Genomic DNA, 12,169 nt, shown 5'->3' on the forward strand with positions numbered 1-12,169 from the left:
TTCACTAAATTAACAACTTGTGCATCATGTATATTTTGTGTTCTTCAATCTTCCCCAATTCTGAAGTACTCTTTTCTTCTAAAAGAAGGAATAATTTGAACAAATAAAAGTAATAAGACAAATCGATGGTGAAGCAAAATCAAGAAAATGCACAAAACACATAGTTTATTATCATTCAAAGCCCACTAAAAATAGACATTAAAAATGCAATATTTTGTTCCTAAAATCAAGATCTCAAAACAGAAAAATCTGGGTTAAATATGAAAAATTCTCAAGGGTAAAGGTACATGTTCATTATTATATTCCAAGATCCATGTGTTGTCTTGGTATCACACAGCTAGCTTAAACTTATGTGATATGTTATGGCTTCTATTAAATTACATAGATATGTTCAGAAGCATATCCCACATATTATGATACTACACATGCCATATACCTTACACATATATTATAATCATAAGGGAGGTGATTTATGCACACAACATGTACCGCCATCAACCAGCATACGGTACAACACTCTGTAGCATAACATTGTTGTGTACAAGTCATCTCTCAGTAGCATCCTTACGCATGTACACCCTTCTAGTTTTATACGTTCATATGATATGATAAGATCCGGTCTCATCAAACCGGGATGCATTGTAAACACTATTTTGAGTATATGATTAATATATGGAATCTTTCTTCTTGTTTTCAAGTTAGTTGACTCCCCTATTTGTTTAGCTTTTTTGTGACAAAATCAAATAGACAATCATTTATGTTTGATTTAAAATAATTTTATATTCAAAATCAAAACCAGCTACGGCCGACCAATAACATGGTACAACAATCAATGAAAGATTGTTTTCATAGTTTAATATGCTTTCTATGTTTATATTTCAAAATACATGTAATTACCACTTTACCATTTGGGTATGCTTGGAAAAGGGAGAAAGATAATATAACTATTGCCATTTACCTTAACAAATACACAACCAATATATGTAATTAAAGTCTCACACGTGCACACTCAATGCATATGTTTAATTAGCATTAAATAAAGAGTCGTTAGATACATATTCACTTTTAAGTAGAGAACTATAAGAACCATGTAAACACTTGTACATATTGTTTTAACTGTGATCCATAAGGTGATTCTATAACCACATATTGTCACTCTTTCTCTAATACAACTACCGACTAATCTTATGATGATCGTTCAAATACAACTGTCGACTGTTGGACGTTAGTCCTCATTTTACAATACAACCCCTGAACTAAAGGACAATTACAAACTAACCCCTCAACTAACAAAAATGCAACATTTCCTCTTCTACTATATCTTTAAAGCGCTACATACAACTACTTATACAAATATATTGTTCTCGCAGTTCTGTACTTAAAATTAGTTATGTAACTAGCGGTCCCGTATAAGGACACATTATTAATTATGCATATGATGTTTCATAGAACCACCCATGCAGATAATTAAACACATCTTCCAACTTGTTCATATCTCATTCACATGTAAACATTATTTAATGATTGATCTATGATGATTTTGTGATAACCAATATCCGTACTTACAGATGGGTCTAACCTGGAAATTAGTAATATTAATAAAGATTTGAAGATACTGTAAATGGAATGATAATTAAAGTAAAGACCAAGCATTCCAAACTCACCTACTTCAGATAAACCTTCATACGTATAACATGGCATGATGTCATTTCTAACCTCATCACACAACAAAACAAAGCTGTAAACATATATTTTGTTATATTTTATATGTTAATTATGTATGTGTGTGACACAAGAGGCTAGCTATATATAATACACAACCTCCAATCATCATATTTCAAAAAAATACAAGTGTTCATGGAGAGTGGAGATGTATTTAGAGTAAGCAGTGCGCGTATAAGCAGCTCAAACATATGGAGAAATAGCGGTAGAGATATATTTTCGAGATCTTCGGTTGAAGAGGATGATGAAGAAGCATTAAAATGGGCTGCAATTGAAAAACTGCCAACAAACTTAAGATTAGAAAGAGGCATTTTGACCGAAGAGTTGGGCCAGCCACGAGAGATTGATATCAAGAATCTTGATTTGGTTGAAAAAAGAAATCTTCTTGAAAGACTTGTGAAAATTGCAGAGGAAGATAATGAGAACTTCTTGTTAAAACTCAAGAATCGCATTGACCGGTAAAAATATAAACTTTTTGACATAGTAACTTACTTTTATAGGTTTTTTTTATTAAATTTTAATCTAAACAGAGTCGGGCTTCAGCTTCCAACTATTGAGGTTCGGTTCGAGCATTTAAACGTTGATGCAGAGGCATATGTTGGAAGCAGGGCACTTCCTACCATATTTAACTTTGTGGTTAACATACTAGAGGTTGGTATAATTTACATTTATACCCCTGCATATAACAGTTTAGTTTAATATAAAGTTCACTTTAAAAAAAAAAAACTTTTTTATTTCAGGGATCATTGAATTACCTGCATCTTTTTCCCAGTAGAAAGATACCGTTACCGGTTCTTCATGATGTCAGTGGAATTATCAAGCCCGGGAGGTAAGAATTAAACACAATATAATTTGAATAATAATAAATGTAAAAAGTTAATTTTGCTTTTCGTCCCTTACGTGTACTCAGTTTAACTACTTGAGTACGAATTCTCGTTTTCTCTTAGATCATGGCTTGAGTTTTTAAACTTTTAACCATCTATGTTAGATTTTTCTGTTAAATGGAAGGGCATTTCAGTCAATTACATCTGAGTGGTTATCATGTAAGTTACAAAGATTATTTAATAGTTAGAGGGCTATTTGTGTAATTTACTTAAAATAATAAAAATAGCCTATAACTATTAAATAATCGTTGTAATTTACATAAATAGCCTCTCAGATGTAATTTGACTGAAGTACCCCTCCAATTAACGGAAAATGAAGGGAATTTCAGTCATTTTACATCTGAGGGGCCATTCATGTAAATTACAATGATTATTTAATATTTAGACGGCTAAGTGTTAAAATTGCTAAAATAATAAAAATTGCCCTCTAACAATTAAATAAAATAATATTTGTAATTACAGAAATTACCCCTCGGATGTAAACTGACTGAAATGTCCTTCCATTAAAAAAAATCGAACGGAGTCGACCAAAACGACTCAAATGATTAAAAATTTTAAAACTCAAACCTTGATTCAAGAAAAAACGACAATTCATACTCAAGTAGTTAAACAAAAAGCGAAATTAATAAATGTAACTAACTAATTACATATAATGTTTATGCAGAATGACACTGCTATTGGGCCCACCAAGCTCGGGAAAAACGACACTGCTCTTGGCTTTGGCTGGAAAACTTGGGTCAGATTTGAAAGTAAGAGAACATGAGTCAAAGCAAGTAGTGTGGATTGAAAAGTTTGAGTAAAAAATTGATATGTATGTGTGTGGTTATAGGTATCTGGTAGAGTAACATATAATGGGCATGAAATGAATGAATTTGTCCCTCAAAGATCATCAGCTTATATAAGTCAATATGACCTTCACATTGGAGAAATGACAGTTAGAGAAACATTAGCTTTCTCAGCCAGATGTCAAGGAGTTGGAGCAAGTTATGGTCAGTTAAAAAATTTACAGACTTTTAACACATACATTTAGAACTTTTAAATAATTTAAGAACTTATTACAGTCAATCATTATATATATTTATTTTATAATATTATTTGAGGACAATTTTGTCATTTTATTTATGTATGATAACCAGTTTACATATATGTAATAGTAGAATTACGGTAAAAAAATATAAATAAATAGAGTTATTGATAATTGACTTTTGGGAGTTCTTAGACTATTTAGAAGTTTTAAAATGATCCTGATCCTATATATATATGAGAAATTTTACTGATTTTTAATTTCTGGAAAATGTGCAGAAATGTTGGCAGAATTGTCAAGAAGAGAAAAGGAAGCAAACATTAAGCCTGATCATGATCTTGACATCTACATGAAGGTAAAATTAAAAAAAAAAATAAATAAATAAAAAATCTCATATAGAATATACATTTTCCATAATTATACATTTTGCATCTAAAACTTCTTATATTATTTCCGGCATAATTTTGCAGGCAGCATCACTAGAAGGACAAGAGGCCAGTGTTGTCACCGAGTATGTTATCAAGGTACCAACTTATAAACTTACCTGATTATAAACATTTAATAATATTGTAAAAGATATTCAACTAAAATTCTGGTTGGTGATTTTTGTTATAAAGATTTTAGGTCTTGAAGTATGTGCTGATACCATAGTAGGTGACGAAATGTTCCGAGGTATATCCGGAGGGCAAAAGAAGCGTGTCACAACCGGTAAATACATAAAGCCTTAGTGTAAAATTAATAAATTTGATGTATGGATTTGTAAACTGTAACGAAACTGAAATGCAGGCGAAATGCTGGTGGGGCCCGCGAGAGCTTTGTTCATGGACGAGATATCAACGGGTCTAGACAGTTCAACAACATTTCAAATAGTGAACTCAATAAGGCAATCAATCCATATTCTTCAGGGCACTTCTGTCATTTCACTCCTGCAGCCCGCACCCGAAACCTATGACTTGTTTGATGACATCATCCTTCTCTCGGACGGTCAAATTGTCTACCAAGGTCCACGTGAGAACGTTTTAGAATTCTTCGAGCATATGGGATTCAAGTGTCCCGAAAGAAAAGGCGTTGCAGACTTCTTACAAGAAGTAATCTTATTTACTTATTAAACATTTAAACTTACTTTCTAAAAATTAGAGTGCATTACAGTTATAGTCCTTAGGTTCGTATGCTATAATAGTTTACGTCCTTTCCACTAGCAGGCGATAGCTTTTGTTAATCCAGTCATGCGCCTTGCACGTGAGGGCATTTTCGTCCTTTTACCATTTTAATTAATTATTATTTTTTATTTTTTTATTATCATAGGTGACATCGATGAAAGATCAAGAGCAATACTGGACTAAACGAGACGAACCGTACAGTTTCATAACATCACGAGAATTTGCAGAGGCATTTCAGTCATTTCACATTGGGAAGAAGCTCGGAGACGAACTTTCCACCTCGTTTGACCGGTCCAAAAGCCACCCACACGCGTTAACAAATAAGAAGTTCGGTGTGAGTAAAAAGGAGCTGCTAAAAGCATGCATATCTAGAGAGTATTTACTCATGAAACGAAACTCATTCGTCTACATATTCAAGATGACTCAACTCATTTTCATGGCTACAATAACAATGACATTATTCTTACGGACCGAAATGCCAAAAAGAACATTTGCTGATGGCACAATTTTCATGGGTGCTTTGTTTTTCACATTGGTTATGATCACATTCAACGGTTTTTCAGAGTTATCTTTGAGTATTTTGAAACTACCCGTGTTTTATAAGCAACGGGATCTTTTGTTCTTTCCGGCTTGGGCTTACTCGTTACCTACATGGGTTCTAAAGTTCCCGGTTACGATTGTTGAAGTTTCCACGTGGGTGATTATGACTTATTATGTCATAGGTTTTGACTCTGATCCCACAAGGTATAGTTTATAAAAAAAAAAAAATTCATAGATTCTGTTTACTTCATTAATATTATATGCGTAACGGATCCTTTTTTCGGCTTTTGCAGATTTTTCAAACAGTTGTTTTTGCTTGTGTGTATTCACCAAATGTCATCTGGCCTGTTTCGTTTCATTGGATCGTTAGGACGAAATATTATTGTTGCTAACACGTTTGGTTCGTTTGGTTTGCTTACTATTTTTGTTCTTGGTGGATTCATCTTGGCACGAGGTAAAGTATATACATAAGTTTATTAAATAAGAAACACGCGCGTGCGCACACACACACACAGAATGAGGTTCACTACAGAACATTGTATTATTGCGAGAACAAAAAGAACAAACCTAATAGTATTTGAACTTAATTTTCACCCTGTGTAGATGATATAAGGGGTTGGTGGATATGGTGTTATTGGTTTTCACCAATGATGTATGGACAAAATGGTGTGGCAGTGAATGAATTTCTGGGAGATAGTTGGAATAAAGTAAGTTAACATTATGTTCATCAAGTGTAAAAATATATAAATATAATTTAACCTTATGAAAACTATATGCTACAGATTTTACCAAATTCCACAGAAACAATAGGTGTATCTGTTCTTAAATCTAGGGGAATATTCCCGGAAGCATATTGGTATTGGATAGCAGTAGCTGCATCAATCGGTTACATGTTTCTTTTCAACATATGCTTCACTTTAGCTCTCCATTGCCTCAACCGTAAGTGTTTATTAGTATATTACTATATAAAATAATATGAAACATGATCAAATACATTTTATTCTTAACATGAAAACAGTGAGAACCAATTTGTTGTTATTATTAGGTTTATTTTTGTAGGTGTTTGCTGTTATTTTTTTATTCGTATTTGCTAATTTTAGATTATGAGACGTTATAAGTATTTGCTGATTTATATTTTGTTGTTATTATTAGATTTTTTCTTTTGCTGTTATAAGTATTTGCTGGTATTTACTGTTATTATTTTGTTTTTGATACTGATTCTTTTGTTGTAATTTTTAGGTTTTTTTCTTTGTTATTATAAATCATTGTTTATGTAGTTGGTGTTGTTTCTTGCGTTCTCATTTTTTATAAATTGGTATTATTTCCTACGTTCTCATGTTGATTAAAATGTACATGAACCTTCCCCATAATAATATTATGTTATTAAGCATGTATTATTAACTACCTTTTGTTGCAGCCTTTGGGAATTCACAGGCGGTTTTATCAGAAGAAAGCATGGCTGCAAGAAAAGCTATGAAAACCGGACGCCCGATTGAACTATCAACAAGATCATCCTCAGGTGAGTGTTTGTTGGGAAGCTCGCTTATGTTAATTTATTTAATAAACGACTGAAAATGAACAAAACTTTTTATTCATTTAGTTAAACGAACAAGCATGAACACATGTTGTTCGTGAACATTTTGTTTATGCATTCATTTAAACTATATGTCCCGCCACAAGCCTAACTAATTACTAAAAATGCAGAAAGAAAGAACGAAGTCCGAATGTCATCACGAGTGGGAAACATAAACGAACCCGTTCAGAACAAAAAACGAGGAATGGTGTTACCATTTGTACCCCTATCACTCACATTTGATAATATAAGATATGCAGTCGATATGCCACAAGAAATGAAAGCACAAGGTGTAGCGCAAGATCGGTTAGAGTTATTAAAAGGCGTTAATGGTGCGTTTAGGCCCGGGGTTCTAACCGCCCTAATGGGGATAAGTGGGGCCGGTAAGACCACGCTAATGGATGTATTAGCAGGACGAAAAACAGGTGGTTATATTGAGGGAACAATAAAAATTTCTGGGTACCCGAAAAAACAAGAAACGTTTGCTCGTATAGCAGGATATTGCGAGCAGACTGACATCCACTCGCCTCATGTTACAGTTTATGAATCATTGCAGTATTCTGCATGGCTTAGGTTACCTCCCGAAGTTGATTCCGCAACCCGAGAGGTGATCATTATGTTTAAGAGTTATTTTTTGTCCAAAATAAAAACGTACTTTCATTTTTGTCAAATCGGACGAAAGTGAGGTACATTGTTGTTTTAGACAAAACCGGTAAGTGGTGTAACGAGCCGAGCCGAGCCTGGCAGGCTCGTTTATTATATAATAATTATTTTATATACATTTATAATGAACTTTTATATTTTTTTTAATTATAGTTTTTATGTACAACAAAATAGATGCTATTTAGTTATTTTAATCATATTGATGATAATATATTATTTAGTTATTTTTATTATAAATTTATACATAATAATAACTATTATATAAATACATTGTTATCAAAGGCTCTAGACGCACTCAAGGCTCGCGGGCCAGCTTAAGTTCAATAATTGAAGCTTGGGCCCGGGCTCGTTTAAGCTCGGCTCGCTCTGAGCTTTTAGCGAAGCAATCTTGAGCAGTTCATGAGCGTCTTGGTTCATTTACGCTCTCAAACCGTCATTATATTGATGCTATTTAAAAACCAATTATAATGTTATGTAATAATATTAGCAAAATATTGATGTTATGTTTAATTACATGTAGATGTTTGTTGAGGAGGTAATGGAGCTAGTGGAACTTGTTCCATTGAAGGAAGCACTCGTGGGCTTACCGGGAGTAAACGGGCTTTCAACCGAGCAACGAAAGAGGCTCACTATAGCAGTCGAGCTCGTGGCTAACCCGTCTATAATATTCATGGATGAGCCCACATCAGGACTCGATGCACGGGCTGCAGCCATTGTCATGAGAACGGTTAGGAACACGGTTGACACAGGAAGGACAGTGGTTTGCACCATACATCAACCGAGCATTGACATATTTGACGCTTTTGACGAGGTAAGTATAAGAGTTAATTACATAAACGGTCTATGTGGTTTGACCAAACTCACGCGTTTGGGTACTAACTACTAAGTTTCAAAAGTTACAAGTAATCGATATTTTATATGAAATGTAGTTATTTCTTTTGAAAAGAGGAGGCGAAGAAATATATGTCGGTCCATTAGGTCGTCATTCGTCTCATTTAATCAAGTACTTTGAGGTAAGTATGATTAACATAGAAAAGTAATCAAAATTTTCTTCAAGTTTTATTGAAAAAAGAATAACACATTGTTATTTTTTTAATTAAGGGAATCGAAGGAGTTAGTAAAATTAAAGACCGTTATAATCCCGCAACTTGGATGCTAGAGGTGACTTCAACGGGTCAAGAAACAACTCTTGGAGTAAACTTTGCGGAAGTCTACAAAAACTCGGAGTTGTACAAGTATGGTGACATCATCTGTTGATACTTATATTCAGAGGTGGCAAAACGGGTGGGTCGGGAACGGGTCAAAATCTTGTTTAGATGAAAGCGGGTAATTTTACACGGGTCAAAATTGTGTTTTTCCATATAAAATTCTTCAAAAATCTTAACAAAATCGCATGTCCAATAAGATCAAAAGAATTATATTATTTCAATGATAATTTTACTTTTTTGAATAAAATAATTTAAAGAATTTCAGTTTGGGTGACTTTTGACCCGTTAGAAACAAAAATACCCTGAATTGACCCGTTAACATATAAACGGGTCAAAGTACCCTGAATCGACCCGTTCATATATAACAGGTTAAAATTTGTCCAAAATCTTTTTAAATGAATAGTTTGTTAAATAAGACCACAAAAATTACACTTTTAATAATCCAACTTTTCTAAATAGAATAAATAAAAAAAATCTAACTTTTCTAAATAAAATAAATAAAGGAATCTCACTTTGGGCGACTTTTAACCCATTCGATCTGTTTCAATATAAGCTAACCGTTCATATAAAAGCGGGTCAAAACTGTCACCTCTAACCCGATATACTCGTTCTAAACACGGTTCTTGTGACACATTCAGGAGAAATAAAGAATTAATAAAGGAAAGCAGTAAACCGATACCCGGTTCATCAGATATACACTTCAACTCCCAATATTCACAATCGTTTTGGACGCAATGTATGGCGTGTTTATGGAAACAAAACTGGTCTTATTGGCGGAACCCGCCATACACGGCTGTTAGGTTCTTATTTACAACCTTTATAGCTTTGATGTTTGGCACAATCTTCTGGGACATGGGGTCAAAAAGGTAATTAAATCATGATTAACAGAAAATGAATGAAATAAGATAAATCATTGATCTTTTATTAAACTTGTTGCATTTCTTATCGCAGAGACAAACAACAAGATCTTTTTAATGCAATGGGTTCTATGTATGCTGCTATACTCTTTATCGGTGTACAAAACGCCACGTCAGTTCAGCCCGTTGTTTCTATAGAAAGAACGGTTTTTTATAGAGAAAGAGCAGCGGGAATGTATTCGGCTTTGCCGTATGCTTTCGGACAGGTAGAAATATAATATTTGGTTTTTAAAAAACATTGTCACATCATTGCTGAAACCTTTTATTTTGAAAAAATATACAAAAAACATATTTAAATAATTTTTGTTGGGGGAGGTTTTAAGTCAAGATTTTTTCTTTAAATGTTAAACGAAAGGATGGATCAGTAGGAAAATATTAAAAGTTATAAAATTATAATAAAATTTGAAAAACTAAAAAATATAGTGAATTATTTAAAATTCATAAAGTTAATAATATATAAATCCTTAGTTTTATAATATTTAAAACTTAAAAATTTTAAAATAAAATTCTTCTTTGTAACAAAATATTTATATATAGAATCAGGATCCTTTCAAAACTTCAAGTAATTCAAGAACTTTAAGAACTCTTAACAAGCAATCATATTATTTATTTACTTTATCATTTAGTATTATGTGAGGATAGTTTTGTCATTTCTTATGTGTAATTTCATGATTACACATATGTAAACTTGTGGTTACTTATATATAACTGTGTTATACAGGTTATGATTGAGATTCCATACATCTTTGTTCAAACTATTGTCTATGGTATTATTGTATACGCGATGATCGGATTCGAGTGGACAGCTGTCAAGTTCTTTTGGTACCTCTTCTTCATGTACTTCACACTTTTGTACTTCACGTTTTACGGGATGATGACGGTTGCAGTCACACCAAACCACAACTTTGCTGCCATAATTTCATCAGCGTTTTACGCCATTTGGAATCTGTTTTCAGGCTTTGTCGTCCCACGAACTGTAAGTTTTAATTTTCACACTATAATGTTTAAAAAAATGTCAAATCTTGAATCTTTTTTTTTCTAAACAGCGGATACCCATATGGTGGAGATGGTATTATTACATATGCCCGATCGCGTGGACATTATACGGATTGGTTACTTCACAATTCGGGGATATAACCGACAAGCTTGACACGGGTGAAACAGTCGCAGAGTTTGTGCACAACTTCTATGGGTTTGAATATGATTTTATAAAATACGTGGCGGTTATTATTGTTGGGTTTACAGTTTTGTTTGGGTTCATATTCGCGTACTCCATCAAGGCGTTTAACTTCCAAAAACGGTAGTGAACGGGTTCAGTATGTAAATCAAGAAACTTGTTTCGGTTTGAGTATGTTGGTAGTTAGTTATTGTTGTTAGTTGAGCTGTTAGATGAGTTATATGTCTTGACCACTAAAGAGTTGTGAGTCCTGATATAAATGGAAACAATAATATGTATCATTTTTAGCACTAATGTACAATACACACAGATCCCATCATATGTATCTATTTATATGAAAGTCGCAATTTTTATTAGGCAAGAAATGGTATGAATCACTACAAACAAGTAACAACAAGGCATAGATAAATGTACGTATGAATTATAAGGTAAAATACAAAGCAGGGTTCTCCGAGGCATTTCATCGAACAGGTTACAGGCATTATAATACTAAGTATTAAAGAGTGAAAATGACCTTGTTTTATTGGGTGTGAGTTTCACATACTCCCCGTACTCACATTTGCTCTTGAATTAGGGGGTCATCACAAAAAAATAGAACCAAAATAACCAACCGGTTGGAAAATGATATAACTAGCATAAAAATCAATTAAATAATATTTATATGTATGAAAATTGAAAAGTTTAGTTATGGTTTTTTTATAAATTAATATACTTTTTTTTTTCGAATGGCAAGCGAATCCTTTAAATAGATCGGGATACACTCGTCTTTCGTTCCGGTCAACCAATAATATACTAGACTCGTTATGTAAATGAATATAGGTGTATTGGTTTTTATTAATCCCAACTATCATTTATTGGTCGCTGCTTGTCCCAACTAACGAATGAGTTGATAACAATCCCACCTTTTATCATATATGTACCCAACGGTCCACGACTAACAGAATACCAACTCCATTAGTTACATTTCACCGGAAAAACGTTTTTGTTTGGAAAAGTCATATTTTTTGCCAGGAAACTCAACATGTACACCACCACCACCAACCAACCACCACCGCTTGAGCACCACCAACCGATCCGGCGATGATTCTAGGGTTCCGCCGACCTTAATAATTGAGGCTTTTACTAGAAAAAAAGTTTCTAAATGTCTGATTTAAGTTTACAAAGATGTTTGGGATGAAAATGTTGAATTTTCTGGAAAAAAATGTGAGATTTCCGGTTAAAAACGTTTTTCTAAACTCATCTCCATTCTTATACTCACTTGCATGCACAAGTCGCCCCTCAAACATTTCAATCCCCGGAAT

The 12,169-nt window shown here is 33.3% G+C and overlaps 1 protein-coding gene across 1 annotated transcript; it reads left to right on the forward strand.

The window, feature by feature from the left end:
• Positions 1-1,857: 1,857 nt before the first annotated feature.
• Positions 1,858-11,181, forward strand: LOC143575522 (pleiotropic drug resistance protein 1-like). Its single transcript, XM_077059877.1, has 22 exons — positions 1,858-2,180; positions 2,253-2,373; positions 2,463-2,551; positions 3,271-3,355; positions 3,436-3,595; positions 3,909-3,985; positions 4,101-4,154; positions 4,248-4,338; positions 4,417-4,718; positions 4,936-5,534; positions 5,624-5,784; positions 5,934-6,037; positions 6,113-6,269; positions 6,748-6,849; positions 7,035-7,510; positions 8,087-8,377; positions 8,496-8,579; positions 8,668-8,801; positions 9,413-9,640; positions 9,726-9,897; positions 10,413-10,667; positions 10,738-11,181. Exons 1-22 carry the CDS (start codon positions 1,858-1,860, stop codon positions 10,993-10,995), a joined length of 4,323 nt encoding a protein of 1,440 aa, XP_076915992.1. The 3' UTR covers positions 10,996-11,181.
• The last annotated feature ends 988 nt before the right edge of the window (positions 11,182-12,169 follow it).

Source organism: Bidens hawaiensis, unplaced genomic scaffold (genome assembly GCF_021521415.1).
Source record: "Bidens hawaiensis isolate Kalapana, Puna unplaced genomic scaffold, B.hawaiensis_p1.1 tig00001412_1, whole genome shotgun sequence".
Classification (NCBI taxonomy): Eukaryota; Viridiplantae; Streptophyta; class Magnoliopsida; order Asterales; family Asteraceae; genus Bidens; species Bidens hawaiensis.